This window comes from Eretmochelys imbricata, chromosome 12 (assembly GCF_965152235.1).
Source record: "Eretmochelys imbricata isolate rEreImb1 chromosome 12, rEreImb1.hap1, whole genome shotgun sequence".
NCBI lineage: Eukaryota > Metazoa > Chordata > Testudines > Cheloniidae > Eretmochelys > Eretmochelys imbricata.
Genome location: NC_135583.1, coordinates 13,899,388 through 13,916,701, shown reverse-complemented (window position 1 = coordinate 13,916,701; position 17,314 = coordinate 13,899,388). Strand labels below are relative to the sequence as shown.

Here is a 17,314-nt window from a genome sequence, read left to right as displayed (position 1 = left end):
TATTACGGTGTCTAATACTGAAGGAAACATAAGAAAATGCTAAGAGAACTCTGCCAATGGGTTCTGCTAAGGCTCCTTCTCAGGCCAAGGGTGGTTGAGAAGGAACTCAGGGTGGTAGCAACAAGGCAGAGTACTAGAAGAGGAGAGCACATGTGCAGGCTGAATGGACACTGCTACCTAAAATCTCTGATCGCGGGTACAGGGATGCAAATACACCTAGAGTGGATCACCCATAGGGATACTACTCGAAGAAGAGCAGCTTCTATTCACCTTTAGTCACAGATTTAACTATTTTATTAGTTACAAGTTGGACAAGAACTTTAAAATAAGATTATGAAGCAGCTCTGAGAGTCCACTGCCCAGCAAACCTGGGAAATGTTTTCCTATTTTAAATACACATAAGAAACATCTTTCCCTAATTCAAACTACCACATATATTTTCTCTTCAATACATAATAAAATTACATTTTTAGAGTCTCAGCATGGATCTCTACAAATGATTTCATTAAGTTATTTTCCAGGGGTGCATTAAGGAGCAATAATTATCTACTGTAAATAAATAGGTTTTCTAAGAATATAAGTGATACATATAAACAGGCATCCTAAACTACATAAACTACAGCACCAATTAAGTGCAGCTAAGTATAAGATTAATAACCTATATGCTAAATGTTTTTCTTTGACAGCATTAGTTTAAAAACAAAACAAAAAAGAAAAGTAGAAATACCTTTCACTTAGTTTTCAGTTTACTAGATAATTCAAAACTTCACAGGCAGTGTTTTAATATTTCAACATATTCCCAAATTATTCCCACTATATGTCCCAATCCCGCAATCAGATATATAGGAGAGCAAGTGTTCATCAGTGTGGATCCGACTGCAGGACCATGGGCTCAGCTGACACAGTATTTGGACATATGTCTTAGAAGTGACATCTTAATAAATGTGCAAAATATTGCTCTACCTCTCTAAAATGAAGCCTCATTATAAATATCTTAAGACTCCCCCCTCAAAAAAGTTGCATTTATATTCGTTTTAGTCTGTGGACTTTTTTTCACATTTATTATCGGTCTGCTGCATAGCATGGGTTCAAATGACCTTACTGTTTTCTTTGCTCTATGGCTGAAAGATGACAAAGGGTATCTCACGTGAATGTCCTGATTGATTTTTAAGTGCACTTCAGTTAAAATGATTAAAGGAAAATCCTGAAAAAATTAAGTCAAAGGATGGAAGGTAACCATGGAGGAAATTAGCATGCTTTTACTAGAAAAAGGAAGAAAGATCACTGGAAAAAGAGAGAGACAACAACTACAAAATGCTTTCTATTATAAGGTTATTACCTGTCACTAAGCATTTAAAAAGAATGCTATGAAAGTATATCTTCAAGAGATCCAGATAACTTTTTTAATCACACAGATGCATTCAGGAGGATTTCCAAGATTTCTTTTAAGAAAACTCATTTAATCTATATTTGTTTTCTATGTACTTTACAGAGGCCCTGTTACATTTTAATAAAGCAGCAAGGTAAGAAATCTAATGTTTAGTTTAGCACTTTCCAAGTGATATTAACACTAACAATGCTCTATTACCACACTAAATACGAATGCTAATGATGTGGTGTCAGAGAAATACATCGCACTGACAAGTCAACCAATCAGGATAGATTTCTGATAGTCAAATCTATGATCAAAAAGTCAAATGCATGGAAAATATTACTAGAATAAAAAAAATATAGATGGTGTCTTAGCAATTAACTCAGTCCCTATTAATGAATGATGATTTATATCAGCCAGGCTAAATTATCATATAGTATTCATGCCACAGTTGAAATGCCCATTCATAGCAGAAGAACACAAGGTCAAAAGGTAAAAAGATGTTACTTGTCATTAGTGTGAGCAGGCTGAATGAGAACTTTGCCACTGAGTTTCTGTTGGTTTTACTTTTTTTTTTTTTTTTTTAACTCATGGGGAAGTTTTAAAAAAAAATACAATTGCCCCCATCATTCCAAGAAGACTTGTGCAAAAAGCTGGACCTTGCATTCAACCCTACAGATTGCCAGCTTTGAATCATTCTGCTTTTCTGGTGGTAATTAGATGCAAAGCAAAGATCCCCAATATCAGATTTTCAATTTATGTTTATGTAAAACTGGGAAAACACAGTGATGAATTAAACACACAAAATATATCATGAAGCAGTACATGTAAAGTTAGTTAGCTTTGAAAAGGTCAAATTCTTACCTGATATATATCTGTCATGCGCTAAAGAGATAAGAGGAACAATGGCTTTCCCTACATAAACACCTTCTTCTGTTTCACCATCATCAAACACATAAAAAGTCAAGGATTCTGATTTTAAATATTGGTCTAAATCTGCATTCATTGGCACTGGAAAACACATGTGATCGTCAAATTGAGGGCTGTTGCTGCTATGAATGATGGGAGTATCATGGTCTGCAAAATCAAAGAACTTGTAGACAACATAAGGATTTGGCTGAACGTGGTTTTTTCGGGACTGGAGATTGTTACAACATTTTATTGTAATATGAAGCTCATTTAAGTTGCCATCTGCTGAAGCGCTGGCTTGGTCAGTTCTGAGTATCGGTTGCTTTAACTGAAAAAAGCACATGTTAATTAAAACCCATTAGAATTCTGATTCTGGTACAGAAGACCTATATAAAAAGCAAAAACAGCTGCCTGCTTGAATGACAACCAAATTACTATTTAACTAACTTAATCTGTAAAAACTTTACTTGAACAATAAATTTCAGTAACTTTGGTTATAAGCATAGGGGAAGAAGAGATTAATCCTTTCCTATCTACTACTTACTTGTTTTCTTCTTGTAAAACTTTATGAATCATGTGCCAGTAAGAGCTGGGCAAATAGTGGATTCTTCAGTTCGCTGACAATTCCAATAAATTGAAAAAAGTTTCATTTTGAGTTAAACCAAAACAAATTCTTTTGAAATTTTCACTGAATCGAAAAGTCAGAACAAAATTTGAGTGGGGTTGAATGAAATGTTTTGTTCAACCCAACTCAATTTTTTTTTTTTTATGTAGGGCATTTTAAGCAAAAGAAAAAGGGGACTAGATTTACAAGATGACTAGAGGAGAAAGTGGCAACAGCAGTCTTCTTATAACTTTTAACTCACTTATGTTGCGGGAGATATGGATTCAGTTCCCCATCTGCCTGATGTGGAGCAGGGATTTGAACATAGGTCTCCCATAGTGCAGGAGAGTGCCCTATGAATTAGGGAATCAGAGATTCTAGTACGGATACTTCTCAATTTTGCTGTTGAAGCTCTTCCATTTTTTATAAATAATTAATAGTCATTTTAGCAGGGACTCCAATTTAGGTCTCCCACATCCTAGTAGAGTGCCCTAAGTCATTCTCCCTCTCTTTTCTTGGTCCAATGACTATTCATTAATTATTAATAGTGGCAATTCACCGTCATCCTACCTAAGTGCCCTAATCACTGGGCCAAAAGTTATAAGGAGGCTGCCTTCTCCTAAAGCTCTTTTGTGACTCCAACCCTGTCATAAATATAAAGGGAAGGGTAAACCCCTTTAAAATCCCTCCTGGCTAGAGGAAAAATCCTCTCACCTGTAAAGGGTTAAGAAGCTAAAGGTAACCTCGCTGGCACCTGACCAAAATGACCAATGAGGAGACAAGATACTTTCAAAAGCTGGGAGGAGGGAGAGAAACAAAGGGTCTGTGTCTGTCTATATGCAAAAAGAAAAGGAGTACTTGTGGCACCTTAGAGACTAACCAATTTATTTGAGCATAAGCTTTCGTGGGCTACAGCCCACTTCATCGGATGCATAGAATGGAACATATATTAAGAAGATATTTATACATAGAGAAAACATGAAAAGGTGGAAGTACCCATACCAACTGTAAGAGGCTAATTAATTAAGAGAAGCTAATATCAGCAGGCGGAAAAAATACTTTTGAAGTGATAATCAAGATGGCCCATTTCGGACAGTTGACACGAAGGTGTGAGGATACTTAACATGGGGAAATAGATTCAATTAGTGTAATGACCGAGCCATTCCCAGTCTCTATTCAAATCCAAATTAATGGTATCTAATTTGCATATTAATTCAAGTTCAGCAGCTTCTCATTGGAATCTGTTTTTGAAGCTTTTCTGTTGCAAAATTAAAAGGAGTACTTGTGGCACCTTAGAGACTAACCAATTTATTTGAGCATGAGCTTTCGTGAGCTACAGCTCACTTCATCGGATGCATACCGTGGAAACTGCAGAAGACATTATATACACACAGAGACCATGAAACAATACCTCCTCCCACCCCACTGTCCTGCTGGTAATAGCTTATCTAAAGTGATCATCAAGTTGGGCCATTTCCAGCACAAATCCAGGTTTTCTCACCCTCCACCCCCCCACACACAAACTCACTCTCCTGCTGGTAATAGCCCATCCAAAGTGACCACTCTCTACACAATGTGCATGATAATCAAGGTGGGCCATTTCCTGCATAAATCCAGGTTCTCTCACTCCCTCACCCCCCTCCAAAAACCACACACACAAACTCACTCTCCTGCTGGTAATAGCTTATCCAAAGTGACCACTCTCCCTACAACGTGCATGATAATCAAGGTGGGCCATTTCCAGCACAAATCCAGGTTTTCTCACAATAAATTGGTTAGTCTCTAAGGTGCCACAAGTACTCCTTCTCCTTTTGTTAGATTATGATTTCTTTAAATGGCTGAGAAAAGAACTGTGCTGAATAGAATGACTATTTCTGTCTGTGTGTCTTTTTTGTAACTTAAGGTTTTGCCTAGAGGGATTCTCTATGTTTTGAATCTAATTACCCTGTAAGGTATCTACCATCCTGATTTTATAGAGGTGATTCCTTTACTTCTATTTACTTCTATTTCTATTAAAAGTCTTCTTGTAAGAAAACTGAATGTTTTTTCATTGTTCTCAGATCCAGGGGTTTGGGTCTGTGGTCACCTATGCAAATTGGTGAGGATTTTTACCAAACCTTTCCCAGGAAGTGGGGTGCAAGGGTTGGGAGGATTTTGGGGGGAAAGACGTGTCCAAACTACGTTTCCCAGTAAACCCAGTTAGAGTTTGGTGGTGGCAGTGGATATTCCAAGGACAAAGGATAAAATTAATTTGTACCTTGGGGAAGTTTTAACCTAAGCTGGTAAAAGTAAGCTTAGGAGGTTTTCATGCAGGTCCCCACATCTGTACCCTAGAGTTCAGAGTGGGGGAGGAACCTTGACAAACCCAAAAAACATTCAACCAAACAAAAAACTTAAATTTTGGGGGAAACTATTCTCCAAACTTGACATAAAATTGGGAATACTTTCTAGTTGACCAAAACAGCATTTTTTGGCAAATAAACTATTTGCCCGCCCCCCCCACCCCAAAAAAAAAAAAAAAAAGGCACCCAGCTCTAACTCAGTCAGTCTAAAAAACTATTATGGTCATTGTTCTATAGGTAATCAAATGAATTATAGTATAAAATTACATTAGTATTTTTAACCCTAGAAGATTTTGAAAAAGTCAAGCATCTCAACCTTGACTTATTCCTATCCCTATTCAATGTCTCAATATAATTTTTATAATTATAACCTCATTTGTACACACGTTTTTCAATAATTTAAAATTAATTATCCAAATTAATTCCTATTGTGTCTCTATAGTTATACCAGGGATTTATTTGTCCCAGTTATTTTCCATCCCATGACCCAAAGCCTTTATTTAAAAAAAAAATCAGCATATGAAGAGCAATAATAAAATGTTCTGAAGTGTAGCAATACCCTAACAACTGATATCGGTGCAATAGTACTGTAAAGCCAATGAAATTTTCTTAATTTATTACATAAATCATCAACACCTTGCATATTCTGGGGCAAGGTGGACATACATTTTGCACAAGACCTGTATACTCCATGGCACCGTTGTAGACTAAGAATTCCACAGCAGCTTCAATTGTAATTTTAATATTAATGTTTTAAAATTAAATACAAAAATGAGTAATCCAATAGCGCTCAGTATCTCCCCTCTTATTTATTTTGATATTAAATTCATTATTCCATCTCCACATTTTTAGTTTTTGATATGCCAGAGATACTTGTACTGCCAGCGCGTGATTGCATTGCAGAAGTTGTTGGAGGAAGGTGGAACTTTTGGTTCAGGTGTGGCTTTTGATATCTGGACAATTTGATTTTGTGGGATAAATCACATTAATTGATCGTTCTAGAGAATGATTCTGCTAATGTTGTCACTGAAACCTACAGAACATACAGTTTCAGATTTATCAACTGAGAGAATGGGGCAGTGCACACCTCTCAGAGCTATTGTTTCAGGCTACTAGACTCAGGGAGACAATCTGTTTGTAACAGGTTCTATTAGGGTCACATTTTCAAGATCACTGTATTTTTGTGACCATAAGGGCTAGGGTTCTTTTGTTATTTTTAAATAAATGAAAGCTTAGATTCTGGAGCACAATACAGCAACTAGTTGTGAAGGTGAGGAATATACTGGGCCCTTCACATGATATTATTACCTGTGTTCAAATTATAACAGGAAATATTTCTGAAAGCAACAGAGATTCAGCCAGGTGTGTGGAAGGTTTCTTTCCACCCTATTTCCCCACAAAATACAGATTTTAATGCTTGTTTTAACAACTGCCAGCAGCCACCAATTAAATGACCACACTGCACCTCAAAGTGTGTGTGGAGGGGATTGTTGTCTAGCTGGCCGAGGGAAAGGGAACAGTGCTTTACAGGTGGGAGGGAGTGGAGAGAGGTCAGAAGCTGCTGCAAAAGGGGGGAATGGGTCAGCGTGGCAACACTGACTCATCCCCTGGGACCGGAAGGGTAGAAAAGAGACAAGCCCATGTGGGATAAGCCCTTTTCCACAGAGCAGGCGAAGCAGCACCCATCCTCACTCCCTTTAGGTGGCAAAAAAACATTTTTGGTCAGGACCTGCTGTGGGCTTTGCACTAGTTGCCCCTTTTTGGGTGGCTAGGAAAGAATTTTTTCCTCACCACCAGCTTGGCCTAGGTGGAGTGGAGGTTTTTTGCCCTCCTCACAGTGTGTTTAGGAAGGGCTTTGTTAATGTGATGCGTGAAGGGAGTTAAATGAGTTGCGACATATAGTCTAAGTGTGGGGCGGATGTCCAGCGCAGGTATTCCATAGGTAGGGCCCTACCAATTTCACGGCTGTGAAAAACATGAAATCTGATCTCCCCCTTGCTGCAAGTGCTGGCCAGGCTGAGGAGGGACAGGACTTGTCCTTCCCCTGTAAGATTGCTTTCAGGGTGGGCGGGGGAAATCAGACCCCCTTCGAGTGCCTCCCCCTTCTGGAGGAAGCTCTGGGGCTGGGCAACAGCCCTTGAGGTTCCTGCAGCTGAAGGAGGTTTGTGGAGATGAGTCCGACCTCTCCCTGCTGCTGGAAGCACCCTAGCCTAGGGTTCCTAGCTGCGAGTCCCCGCTGGGCTGGAGAGGGAATCAGACCCACCTCTGGGTACCTTTTGGGTTGGAACCCCAGAGTTACAACACCATGTAATTTCAGATGTAAACATCTGAAAACATGAAACTGACCAATTTAAAAACCTTCTGGTCATGAAAGTGATCAAAATGGACCGTGTATTTGGTAGGGCCCTATCCATAAGGAAGATATACAGTGACTGGATAAATGGCTTGGTAAAAAGCTTTAAAAGGAGGTATTGGTTAAAGGAATGGAATGGGGTGGATTTGGGGTTCCTATGAATGGTCTGGCAGGAAGCCAACCCCCTTTCTTATAGCCTACCTTAACCCTCCTATGAGAGGGGGGTGAATGGTAAGGTCCATGTAATAGGTTGGCTGGGTGGGACCTGGACAGAAAAAGACAGGGAGCTGGCGGCAGCCCCGTCGGTAGTTACTGAATGAACATGGGATTACCTGCACTGTACACTTTTATCTGATGGGTACTCCCAGACAGCTAATAATAAAGTTGCGGCCTGATTAAAACCATATCAAGTGTCTTCTGTCCTTCTTTTGGTATAGCTGGACAATGAAAAGACTCTTCAATTCTTGTAAACACAAAGCCAGAGTAAGAAATTGCAATACTGTTGGTATTATTAACAGTTACATTATTTTTAACAACTACAAAGTGAAAATGCTTGCATTGATCTAAATATAAGTTACTGCATCAAATTTCTCAGGTTACACAGATGTAAATCTGAAGTAACTCCATTGAAGCCACTCCAGATTTACACTAACAAACTGAAAGCAAAAACTGACTCACTATCCCATTAAAGAAAGTGTTTCATTTTGTTTAGCTCAAGTTTTTTTGTTTCCTAAGCCAATGTCAAACACATCTGAACTTCTCCTCTTTTACTCCCTGACTGTTGCTTACTATTGTTATGATGCATAAGTAATAGTCGTATGTTAATAGACTTCATCTGGATGAATTAGACAAAAAGGAAAAAGTTAACAGTTCAGTGTAAAAAATATTAGTTTATTGTAGTATATGTTAAGTAACTTTACTGTAAATTTGTGAAACTATCAAAGAAAAGCCATTTGGTAAAATTATTTACTGTACTGTGCTAAACTGTTTTTGCGACATCAGTCTAACTGATATAAGCAAACACGAAATCCTGTATTTCCACGATCGAATTTCAAATTATGCATTAAGCAACAGCTAGTAGTTTTAGTGACAATTAATGACTGATGGTTAAAACCTATTCTCCCTGACACAACCATACACTATATCATACAACTAGTAAAATCAAAAACTTTTCTTGTTCAAGATCCCTTAAAAAATAATGAAAAGAGTTTATATACACAGCAAAAGCTAACTATGGAAGGAAGCTATTGAATGGAAATAAAAAGTTTTGAACAGCTTACTCTATGTGAATACCAAAAATAAATTAGCTTACCTGTGGGGCTTTTTCATGTTCCTTTAAATTGGAAGTTATGTATCCCAGAGCTTTTGATCTCTCTTTGTAGAGTCTGATAGCCTGATCCATAGGAACTCGTAACCTGACCCAGTAATCCACTGTGCCATAGTTTGGGATATGTCCTCCAGTTCCTATAGAATAAATATTTTATTATATATAATATTACTTACAAAAAATGTCATTACATAAACATTTCAGTAGCAAAGCAAACACTAAGAAGTTAGGAAGTCCTAGAATTAAGGTTGCCTGTGCAAAATTAATTCTACCCTCTTGTGAATATGCATATGGTTTGTCAGCACTGCATCAGTAGTCTATGGCAGAACCAGAAACAAAAGCCAGCTCTCTTGCAGCCAACTCCAGTGTCTAAACAAAAGAGAACATACTTTTTCTTCTTGTCCATCCTCTGCACTGAATGAGGCAGAGGTCTTGTAGAAAACAATAGGTGATCATGTGTATATGCATATAATAGTTTTAGTTATAAGGTGGGTGCACAACTGGTTGACAAACAGTACTCAAAAAGAAGTTATAAGTGGTTCGCTGTCAAACTGGGAGGATGTATCTAGCAGAGTCATACAAGTGTCTGTCCTGGCTCTGGTACTATTCAATATTTTTATTAATGACTTGGACAATGGAACGGAGAGAGTGCTTATAATATTTGCAGATGACACCAAGCTGGGATGGATTGCAGGCACCTTAGAGGTTAGGATTAGAATTCAAAATGACCTTGACAAATTACAGAATTGGTCTGAAATCAACAAAGTGAAATTCAATAGAGACAAGTACAAAGCTTAGGAAGGAAAAATCAAATGCACAACTACAAAACGGGGGAATAACTGGCTAGATACTGTAACTGCAGAAAAGGAGCTGAGGGATATAGTGGATCACAAATTGAATATGAGAAAACAGTGTGACGCAGCTGTGAAAACAGGTAATATTCTGGGGTGTATTTAAAGGAATGTTGCATCTAAGACACAGAAGGTAATTGTTCTGCTTTACTCAGCACTGATGAGGCTGGAGAATCGTGTCTAGTTTTCAGTGCCACACTTTAAAAAAGATGTGGACAAACTGAAGAGAGCAACAAACTGATAAAATGTTTAGAAAACCTGACCTATCAGAAAAGGTTTGGGCATGTTTAGTCTTGAAAAATGAACACTGAGGAGGGATTTGATAACAGTCTTCAAAATGTTAAGGATGTTTTAAAGAGAATGGTGATCAATTGTTTTCCACGTCTACCAAAAATTGGACAAATAGTAATTGGCTTAATCTGTAGAAAGGGAAATTTAGGTTAGTTATTAGGAAAGACTTTCTAACTAAAAGAATAGTTATGTGCTGGAAGAAATTACCAATAGAGATTGTAGAATCCCTGTCATTGAAGTTTTTTTAAGACCGGGTTAGACAAACACCTGTCAGGGATGGTCTAGGTATATTTGGTCCTGCCTCAGTGCAGAGAGATGGATTAGATGACCTCTCAGGGACTCTCCCAGCCCTACATTTCTATGATTTTATATAATTAAAAACTGTATTAAACAACAACAAAAAACCCACACTGCCTGAAGCAGAAAACAAGCATGGAACAGTTAAAGTTTGGCAAAATTATAAGCAACTGAAAACACATAATGGAAAGTTTTCAGTTATTTTGCAGCCGTGGTGGCCCCAGGATATTTGAGAGACAAGGTGGGTGAGGTAATTTCTTTTATAGGACCAACTTCCGTTGGTGAAAGAGACAAGTCTGAGCTACACAGAACTTGGGAGACCTGAAGAAAAGCTCTGTGTGGCTCAAAAACAGGTCTCTTCCATCAAGAGAAGTTGGTCCAATAAAAGATAATGGAAAATGTTAGGTAAGCTTAACTATAGGTGGAACTATCAGCCAACAGTATCTGGGTAAACCAGATATTTGACACCATGGAAGGTGGGGAAGCAGGACTGAGTGGCATTTTTTTTAAACATAACTCTGATTAAAATGGAAATTGTTAAAATAACTGCATTAAAATGCCATAGTGATGGGAAAATATCCCATTGGGAGCATTTAATGACAAATAAATATCTAGTGTGTCATGGAAATTTCCATCTGACGCAATGAAAGAGAAGAGGAAGTTACTCACCTTGTGCAGTAACGATGGTTCTTCGAGATGTGTGTCCCTATGGGTTCTCCACTGTAGGTGTATGTGAGCCCCTGGGCCTCTAATTGGAGATTTTTGGTAGCAGTGTCCTTTAAGCCTGCGCATGTGCTCTACCTCCCTCATGGTCTGCCTCTAGGCTGTCTATCTAGCACTGTGCGGGCGAATCCCATCCACTTCCTTCTCTACTGCAGAGCCCTATAGAGAACTCGGAAGTAGAGGGGCAGAGGGTGGGTTGTGGAGCACCCATAGGGGGACACATCTCAAATCCCAAAAGGAGTAAAAAAGGAAACTAACCATTCAGGAGAACAAAAGAAACAAAAACAACGACTACTTATGCTAATGACACAGATATGGAAGGGAGGACTGCTTGCTCTGTTCCAGGCCAAAAGGTGGTTGAGAAGGAAGTGAATGGGTTTCACTGGAGCAGTGCTAGATAGCCTCCAGGCAGACCAGGAGGGAGGGAGAGCACATACGCAGGCTCAACAGACACTGCTAACAAAGATCTCTGATTGGAAGCACAGGGGCGCACATACACCTACAGGGGAGCACCCATAGGGACACTACTTGAAGAGGAACCCTGCCCATTCCTGAAATGTTCAAACATAAATATCGACATTATGTAATAAATAACCAGAACAAACATCTATATCTCTTTGATGGCTCATTACTCTAGCATTATATGGTGAACTCCAATTGACTGATCTGAACTACAAGCACTTTCCTTTCTCTGGTTTCAGAGTAACAGCCGTGTTAGTCTGTATTCGCAAAAAGAAAAGGAGTACTTGTGGCACCTTAGAGACTAACCAGTTTATTTGAGCATGAGCTTTCGTGAGCTACAGCTCACTTCATCAGATACATACCGTGGAAACTGCAGCAGACTTTATATATACACAGAGAATATGAAACAATACCTCCTCCCACCCCACTGTCCTGCTGGTAATACCTTATCTAAAGTAATCGTCAGGTTAGGCCATTTCCAGCACAAATCCAGGTTTTCTCTACTGACCAAGGAAACGGTTTACTTAAAATTACAATTTGGTTAGCTATAAAGCACTGACGTTTAGCAGTATAGGGCTTATTTTGCTTTTAAATTGCATTCAGTACTAATACATGTGCAGTGTAGGCTGGGGCAGTGGAAAATAGGAAAGCAACACTGACATGTAAAGGTATAATGTATGTAAAGGTGAAACAATCTGAAGACCCTGGGTGAAAGCCTATCGTCAATGAAGTAACAATATTTGACGCAAAACAAGGTAGGCAACGCCTCCAATTTGAGGAGCCTCTACTATATGCATGTGAAAGCAAATTTTAAAATATAAGAAACAGGACAAAATACAATGGGTGAGATTCTGGCGCCACTGACATAATGGGAGTTTTGTAACGGACCTCAGTGGTGCCAATATTTCACCCAAAACCAATAGTAATCTTTGGGTATGGAAAAAATCTTTATATAACTTTAACTGTATAAAAGTCTAATGATTAAAGGTTATATTTAAAATGCTTATGGTACAATGAAAAGCTGTCAACGTTGCATAGTTTTTGATATCTATTACATACATTACTTTAGATACCTAAAAGGATTTAAATAGTACTATAATAGTATAATTCTATAATTTATTGTTCTGCTTACTATTATTTTTGCCCGTATTTCTCTATAATAAAAAGTTAGTATTAGTCCTGGATTTTTTTTCACATGGGTACAAGCACATTAATTCATAAATACCCTTCACAGGTGAGGTACAGTGAGGACTTCTGTTTTTTGGAGTTTATTAATTTACTTTTCAGAATTTACTTTTAACAATTTTTGAGTTTTATGTAGCTGTCCAAAAATTGGGGGTTTTCAGGGCTTTCTATTTGTATATATTGTAATGAGCAATCTTACTGCTTATGAAATGTTCCCTAGTGTGCTTCAGCATCGTATGTTTCAAACAGCGCTATGTTAAAGCACACTAGGGAATCTTTAGTGTGCAAAAGCGGGGTCTACAGAGACAAATTAATGTGGAACATGTAGTGTTCTTTAGAAGTCACATTCCCATAACCTAAATTACTGCTTCATGTCTTTAGATACAAGTAGCCATTTCCAGTGTTTTATTTTTCCAGTCTTTCTTTTTTTTACTTGGGGTGTTTTGTCTGTTAAAACCTAAAATCAGAAGCCCTAGGAAAGCAGAATCGAAAGAATCAACACATTATTTCCAGACTTGATAGTCCATCTTTGCTAGGTTAATTTATTCACATTGTCTCCTCGAATATATGTCATAGTCAGACACCACTACATTGTTATCACTGGTACACACATCCTGAGTGTTCATTCCATTATGGGCAAAATTGTTCCCTTCAGGACCTGCCCACAACTGCTAACTGACAAATGTGAAACATACATTCACATCCCAGAGCAGAATTTGGTCTTGTATATACAATATTTCTTTTTTTAAAGTTGTAAAACATGAATTCTGTGCTTACAAATATGTACGGTTATAACTGTCAGTTAAAATATCACACATAATACACTTTGAAATGTTACTTACCAACTAAAATTGCTGTATTATAGATCCTGCCATTATTTTCCAAGATTTCATGGAACCTCAGCTGACATGCTGCAGCTGTTTCGTAATCTGTGCCAAAGGCATGATGAACCTCAAGCGTGATAGTGCTTTTCTGTATGTATTGCAAAAAGAAGTCATCCACGTGCACAAGATACTGTGAAGTGAAGTTATAGGATGGATGAAGATCACGAACTACTGGGGTTGTCTGTAGTTCAAAGTCATAAAATGCATATGTACAGAAAGTTGCAGGTTCCTGGTCACCAAAAGCACGCACAGCTTCTGTAGAAAATATCACTTTGCTGATGTGAATTTCGAACAGATTTTCTCCTCTTTCTAGGTGGACACTTTCATCAAATTCATCTACTGGATCCTCTGGCAGGATTTCTGGTCTGAATTTGTACTGTTTGGTACCATAGGCAATATCCTTTAGTTGAGCTACAACAAACAACATGAAATTGAGCTAAACATGAAAATCTTTTTCTTGTCATCAACAAATGCTGCAACAGAACTCGATTAAATGACTGAATACAGAGAAAATAAAGGGTAATTCAATAATGTTAAAAAATGATGTTGGTTTTTTTCAAAACATTTCAGTGCTCCTAATCTGTATAATTGCTTCTAGGTATTAAATGATTCACAAGTTTTATATATGGGGCCTAGTGCTCATATAAGTCACGCTCGTAAAACTCAGGAATAACTCCACTGAAGTCAGTGTAAATACACTGTTTTTACACCATAGTTTCAGCGCACTGGGGTTAATAATCCATTGCAAGGCAGTTATGAGAAAGAAGCGTTAAAATGAAACATCTTTTTTTAAAAAGGGAGCCCTAGGTTAAAAAACACATCAGAGAGTTAAGCTACATATGTTTGCAGAGCTGGTCGAGGATTAATGACAGAGAAAGTTCTCTATAGAATGCATAGGGTATAAATACCTCCCACTGAGGCATATAGTGGGTCAATGCCTTCACCCTACTAGTCTGCCATCTTCCTGTTCCCACCTTGGCTCTGTTCAGGTAAGTCCATCTCCCTTTCTCCTCCCTTCTAATCAAATACATTTGGGACCCGTAAAAGAGCCTCATTCCCTTTTTCTTACTGACCAAAGACCCACTGCATTCAGTTGTGATGAAATTTTGCAGTTGAAGGCATTTTTGCAGTTGAAATATACAAAAGTAAGTAAGTATACAAAATAAGTTTTATTTTTTTGTTGAAAGAGAAAATAATAAAATCAGGGCCCAAGTCACCATAATATTCTTCATAAATAGGATACACTTTTATAGCACATAAAAAGAATTGAGCCATTATTAAAATGCTTATTTTCAGGGCAGAGTGGAAGAGGCCCTGGAGGTTTTTTGCCTTCCTCTGTAGCATGGGGCATGGGTCACTTGCTGGAGGATTCTCTGCTCCCTGAAGTCTTTAAACCACGATTTGAGGACTTCAATAGCTCAGACATAGGTGAGAGGTTTATCGCAGGAGTGGGTGGGTGAGATTCTGTGGCCTGCGTTGTGCAGGAGGTCGGACTAGATGATCATAATGGTCCCTTCTGACCTTAGTGTCTATGAATCGTATTAGTCCTTGTTAGTTATTGCTTTTTTATTTTTACATGTAAAATCATATTTTAAATGAAAAAGAAAAACAAAGCTGGCTTCATTCAACTCAGCAATAATTTGTGAATTAATGGAAAGAATAAAATGAGTTTTGAAGAATTAAAAGAAGGTTAAATATTAGGAAATAATAGCGATTTCAAATGTAAACTTGAAAATAGAAAAACGAAAAAAACAATTGCATCTAATTTAATATTTTAGCAATAAGATAAAAATGCTGGAGTATTACTGTTTCTAATGTAAGACAAACCAGAGATGTTAATTACTTATGTACAGTGGAACCTCCAAGTTACAAACACCAGAGTTATGAACTGACTAGTCAACCACACACCTCATTTGAAACTGGAGGTATACAATCATGCAGCAGCAGAGACAAGATGAAGAAAAAAAAAAAAGCAAATAAAGTAGAGTACTGTGTTAAACGTAAACTACTAAAAAAAATATAAAGGGTCAGCAGCATTTTTCTTCTACGTAACATAGTAACATTTCTAAGCTGTATTAAGTCAATGTTCAGTTGTAAACTTTTCAAAATATCATAATGTTTCGTTAAGAGTTACGAACATTTCAGAATTATTAACAACCTCCGTTCCCAAGGTGTTTGTAACTCTGAGCTTCTACTGTATAACATTTTCTCATACTTGAGATCTCTCTTTTGAGGCAAACATGTGAACTGGTTGCTCTGAAAACCTTTCCAATTTTGCCTTTATGCATAAAGTGACACCAATATTTGCAGTACAACACTATACTTTTTGTGGTGAATACTGCAAATACTGTAGTTGCATTATTTAGTTGTTTTATAGAATTGCAAGTGTTTAAGAAGGACTGCTGTACTACATATTATGATATCTATATGGAGGAAGGGGTTAAATTCATTATTATACTGTAGTATCTTGCAGTATATTAGGCAGTGATTTCTGGTTTTTAGGGGCACTCACCATTTTAAGAGGTTGATACATTTTCAATATACAGTATAATACACATCACAAACTAGTTCTACCCTTATTCTGGAATAGCTGCTTCATAGACAGCTACTTTTTACAGGGTTTTGCTTCTTTGGCTGCTGGTTTTATTTTCAACTTTGAAGTCAATGAGACACTATATGGACAAAGGGGTGGATCCGTGCTAGTGGATCCCAATGCTAGATGTTGCCTTCTAGTTTTAGGAACAGAAAAATCCTATGAGGATGATATTCAGATTACTAACAAATTTAAAAACAATAAATGTTTAAATCCTAATAATTCTTGGCAGATTAGCGATATCAAATAGGATCAAAAACTGGATTAAAAATGTACCTTCTAATTTTCGGATGCGTGCAGCCCTAATGTCAAGAAGATGGACATACTGTTCAAGTTTTAACTCATAATCTTGCTGTAAACCCTCCATCTTCTGCGTTACTGCTTCAACTTCAGTCTGAAAGAATATTAGTAAAGATAGTATATTCTGATAATTTATCATATGTGGGGGAAAAGGTCTCATTTCCTTTTTTTGGAAGAGTTAAACAATATAATATTATTGACAGAAATATTCTAAATTATGTACAAGGACAGACGTCAACTGTTGAAATTGAAGAATTAATTTTGGGGAAAACTGGACAACTCAGGGGACTAATAATAGAATATAGATTAGGTCAATTAGTATCAATTTAAAAAATAATCAACATTTATTGTTCCAAGTATCTGCAATAAGAATAGTATCTCCCTATTGCTTAGGAGAGCAGAGATTGTGGTACTGTAGTAACTACAGACTGGCAAACACTGACTTTTTAAGTGCACTCATTCTAATGCTTCTAGATCACCTCTAGTCAGCCCAGATTGGTAGGGGAAGAGCTGTTACCACTTTTGTATACATTATGCCACAGTTTTAGAGTAGTCACCATTTCTTTGGCACAAACCATGGAGTTACAATGATGACTAACAGAAAAAAAATCATTTAAATTCAAGATTGAACCCATATTTTGAGACTATGCAAAAATAGCAACCATTTCCGATTAATTAACACAACGACCTATTCTAATTTCAACAGAAATAGACTCAGGCCTGGTCTACACCGAGGGGTAATGCATCCCAAGGGGGTTGATTTCTAAAGCACAAATATGTTGCGTATTAAATGGTTTGTGTGAACCCTGATGGTGTGCTGT

At 37.5% G+C, this 17,314-nt stretch overlaps 1 protein-coding gene across 14 annotated transcripts in view; it reads right to left on the bottom strand.

The window, feature by feature from the left end:
• The window catches only part of RPGRIP1L (RPGRIP1 like), a 141,314-nt gene that overhangs the window by 64,049 nt on the left and 59,951 nt on the right, over positions 1 to 17,314 (bottom strand). For 12 of the 14 annotated variants that reach the window (XR_013347609.1, XM_077830837.1, XM_077830835.1 and 9 more), the window contains 4 exons: positions 16,470 to 16,587; positions 13,559 to 14,011; positions 8,893 to 9,044; positions 2,237 to 2,609 (listed from right to left, as the gene is read on the bottom strand). Coding sequence is in view for 12 of the 14 variants with exons in the window: in XM_077830837.1 (XP_077686963.1) it covers positions 2,237 to 2,609; positions 8,893 to 9,044; positions 13,559 to 14,011; positions 16,470 to 16,587 (1,096 nt within the window). In the remaining 2 variants the exon portion in view is untranslated. Of the gene's footprint in view, positions 1 to 1,102; positions 1,205 to 2,236; positions 2,610 to 8,892; positions 9,045 to 11,152; positions 11,621 to 13,558; positions 14,012 to 16,469; positions 16,588 to 17,314 lie in introns of those variants that run through there. The other 2 variants (XR_013347610.1, XM_077830847.1) reach the window with 2 other exon arrangements.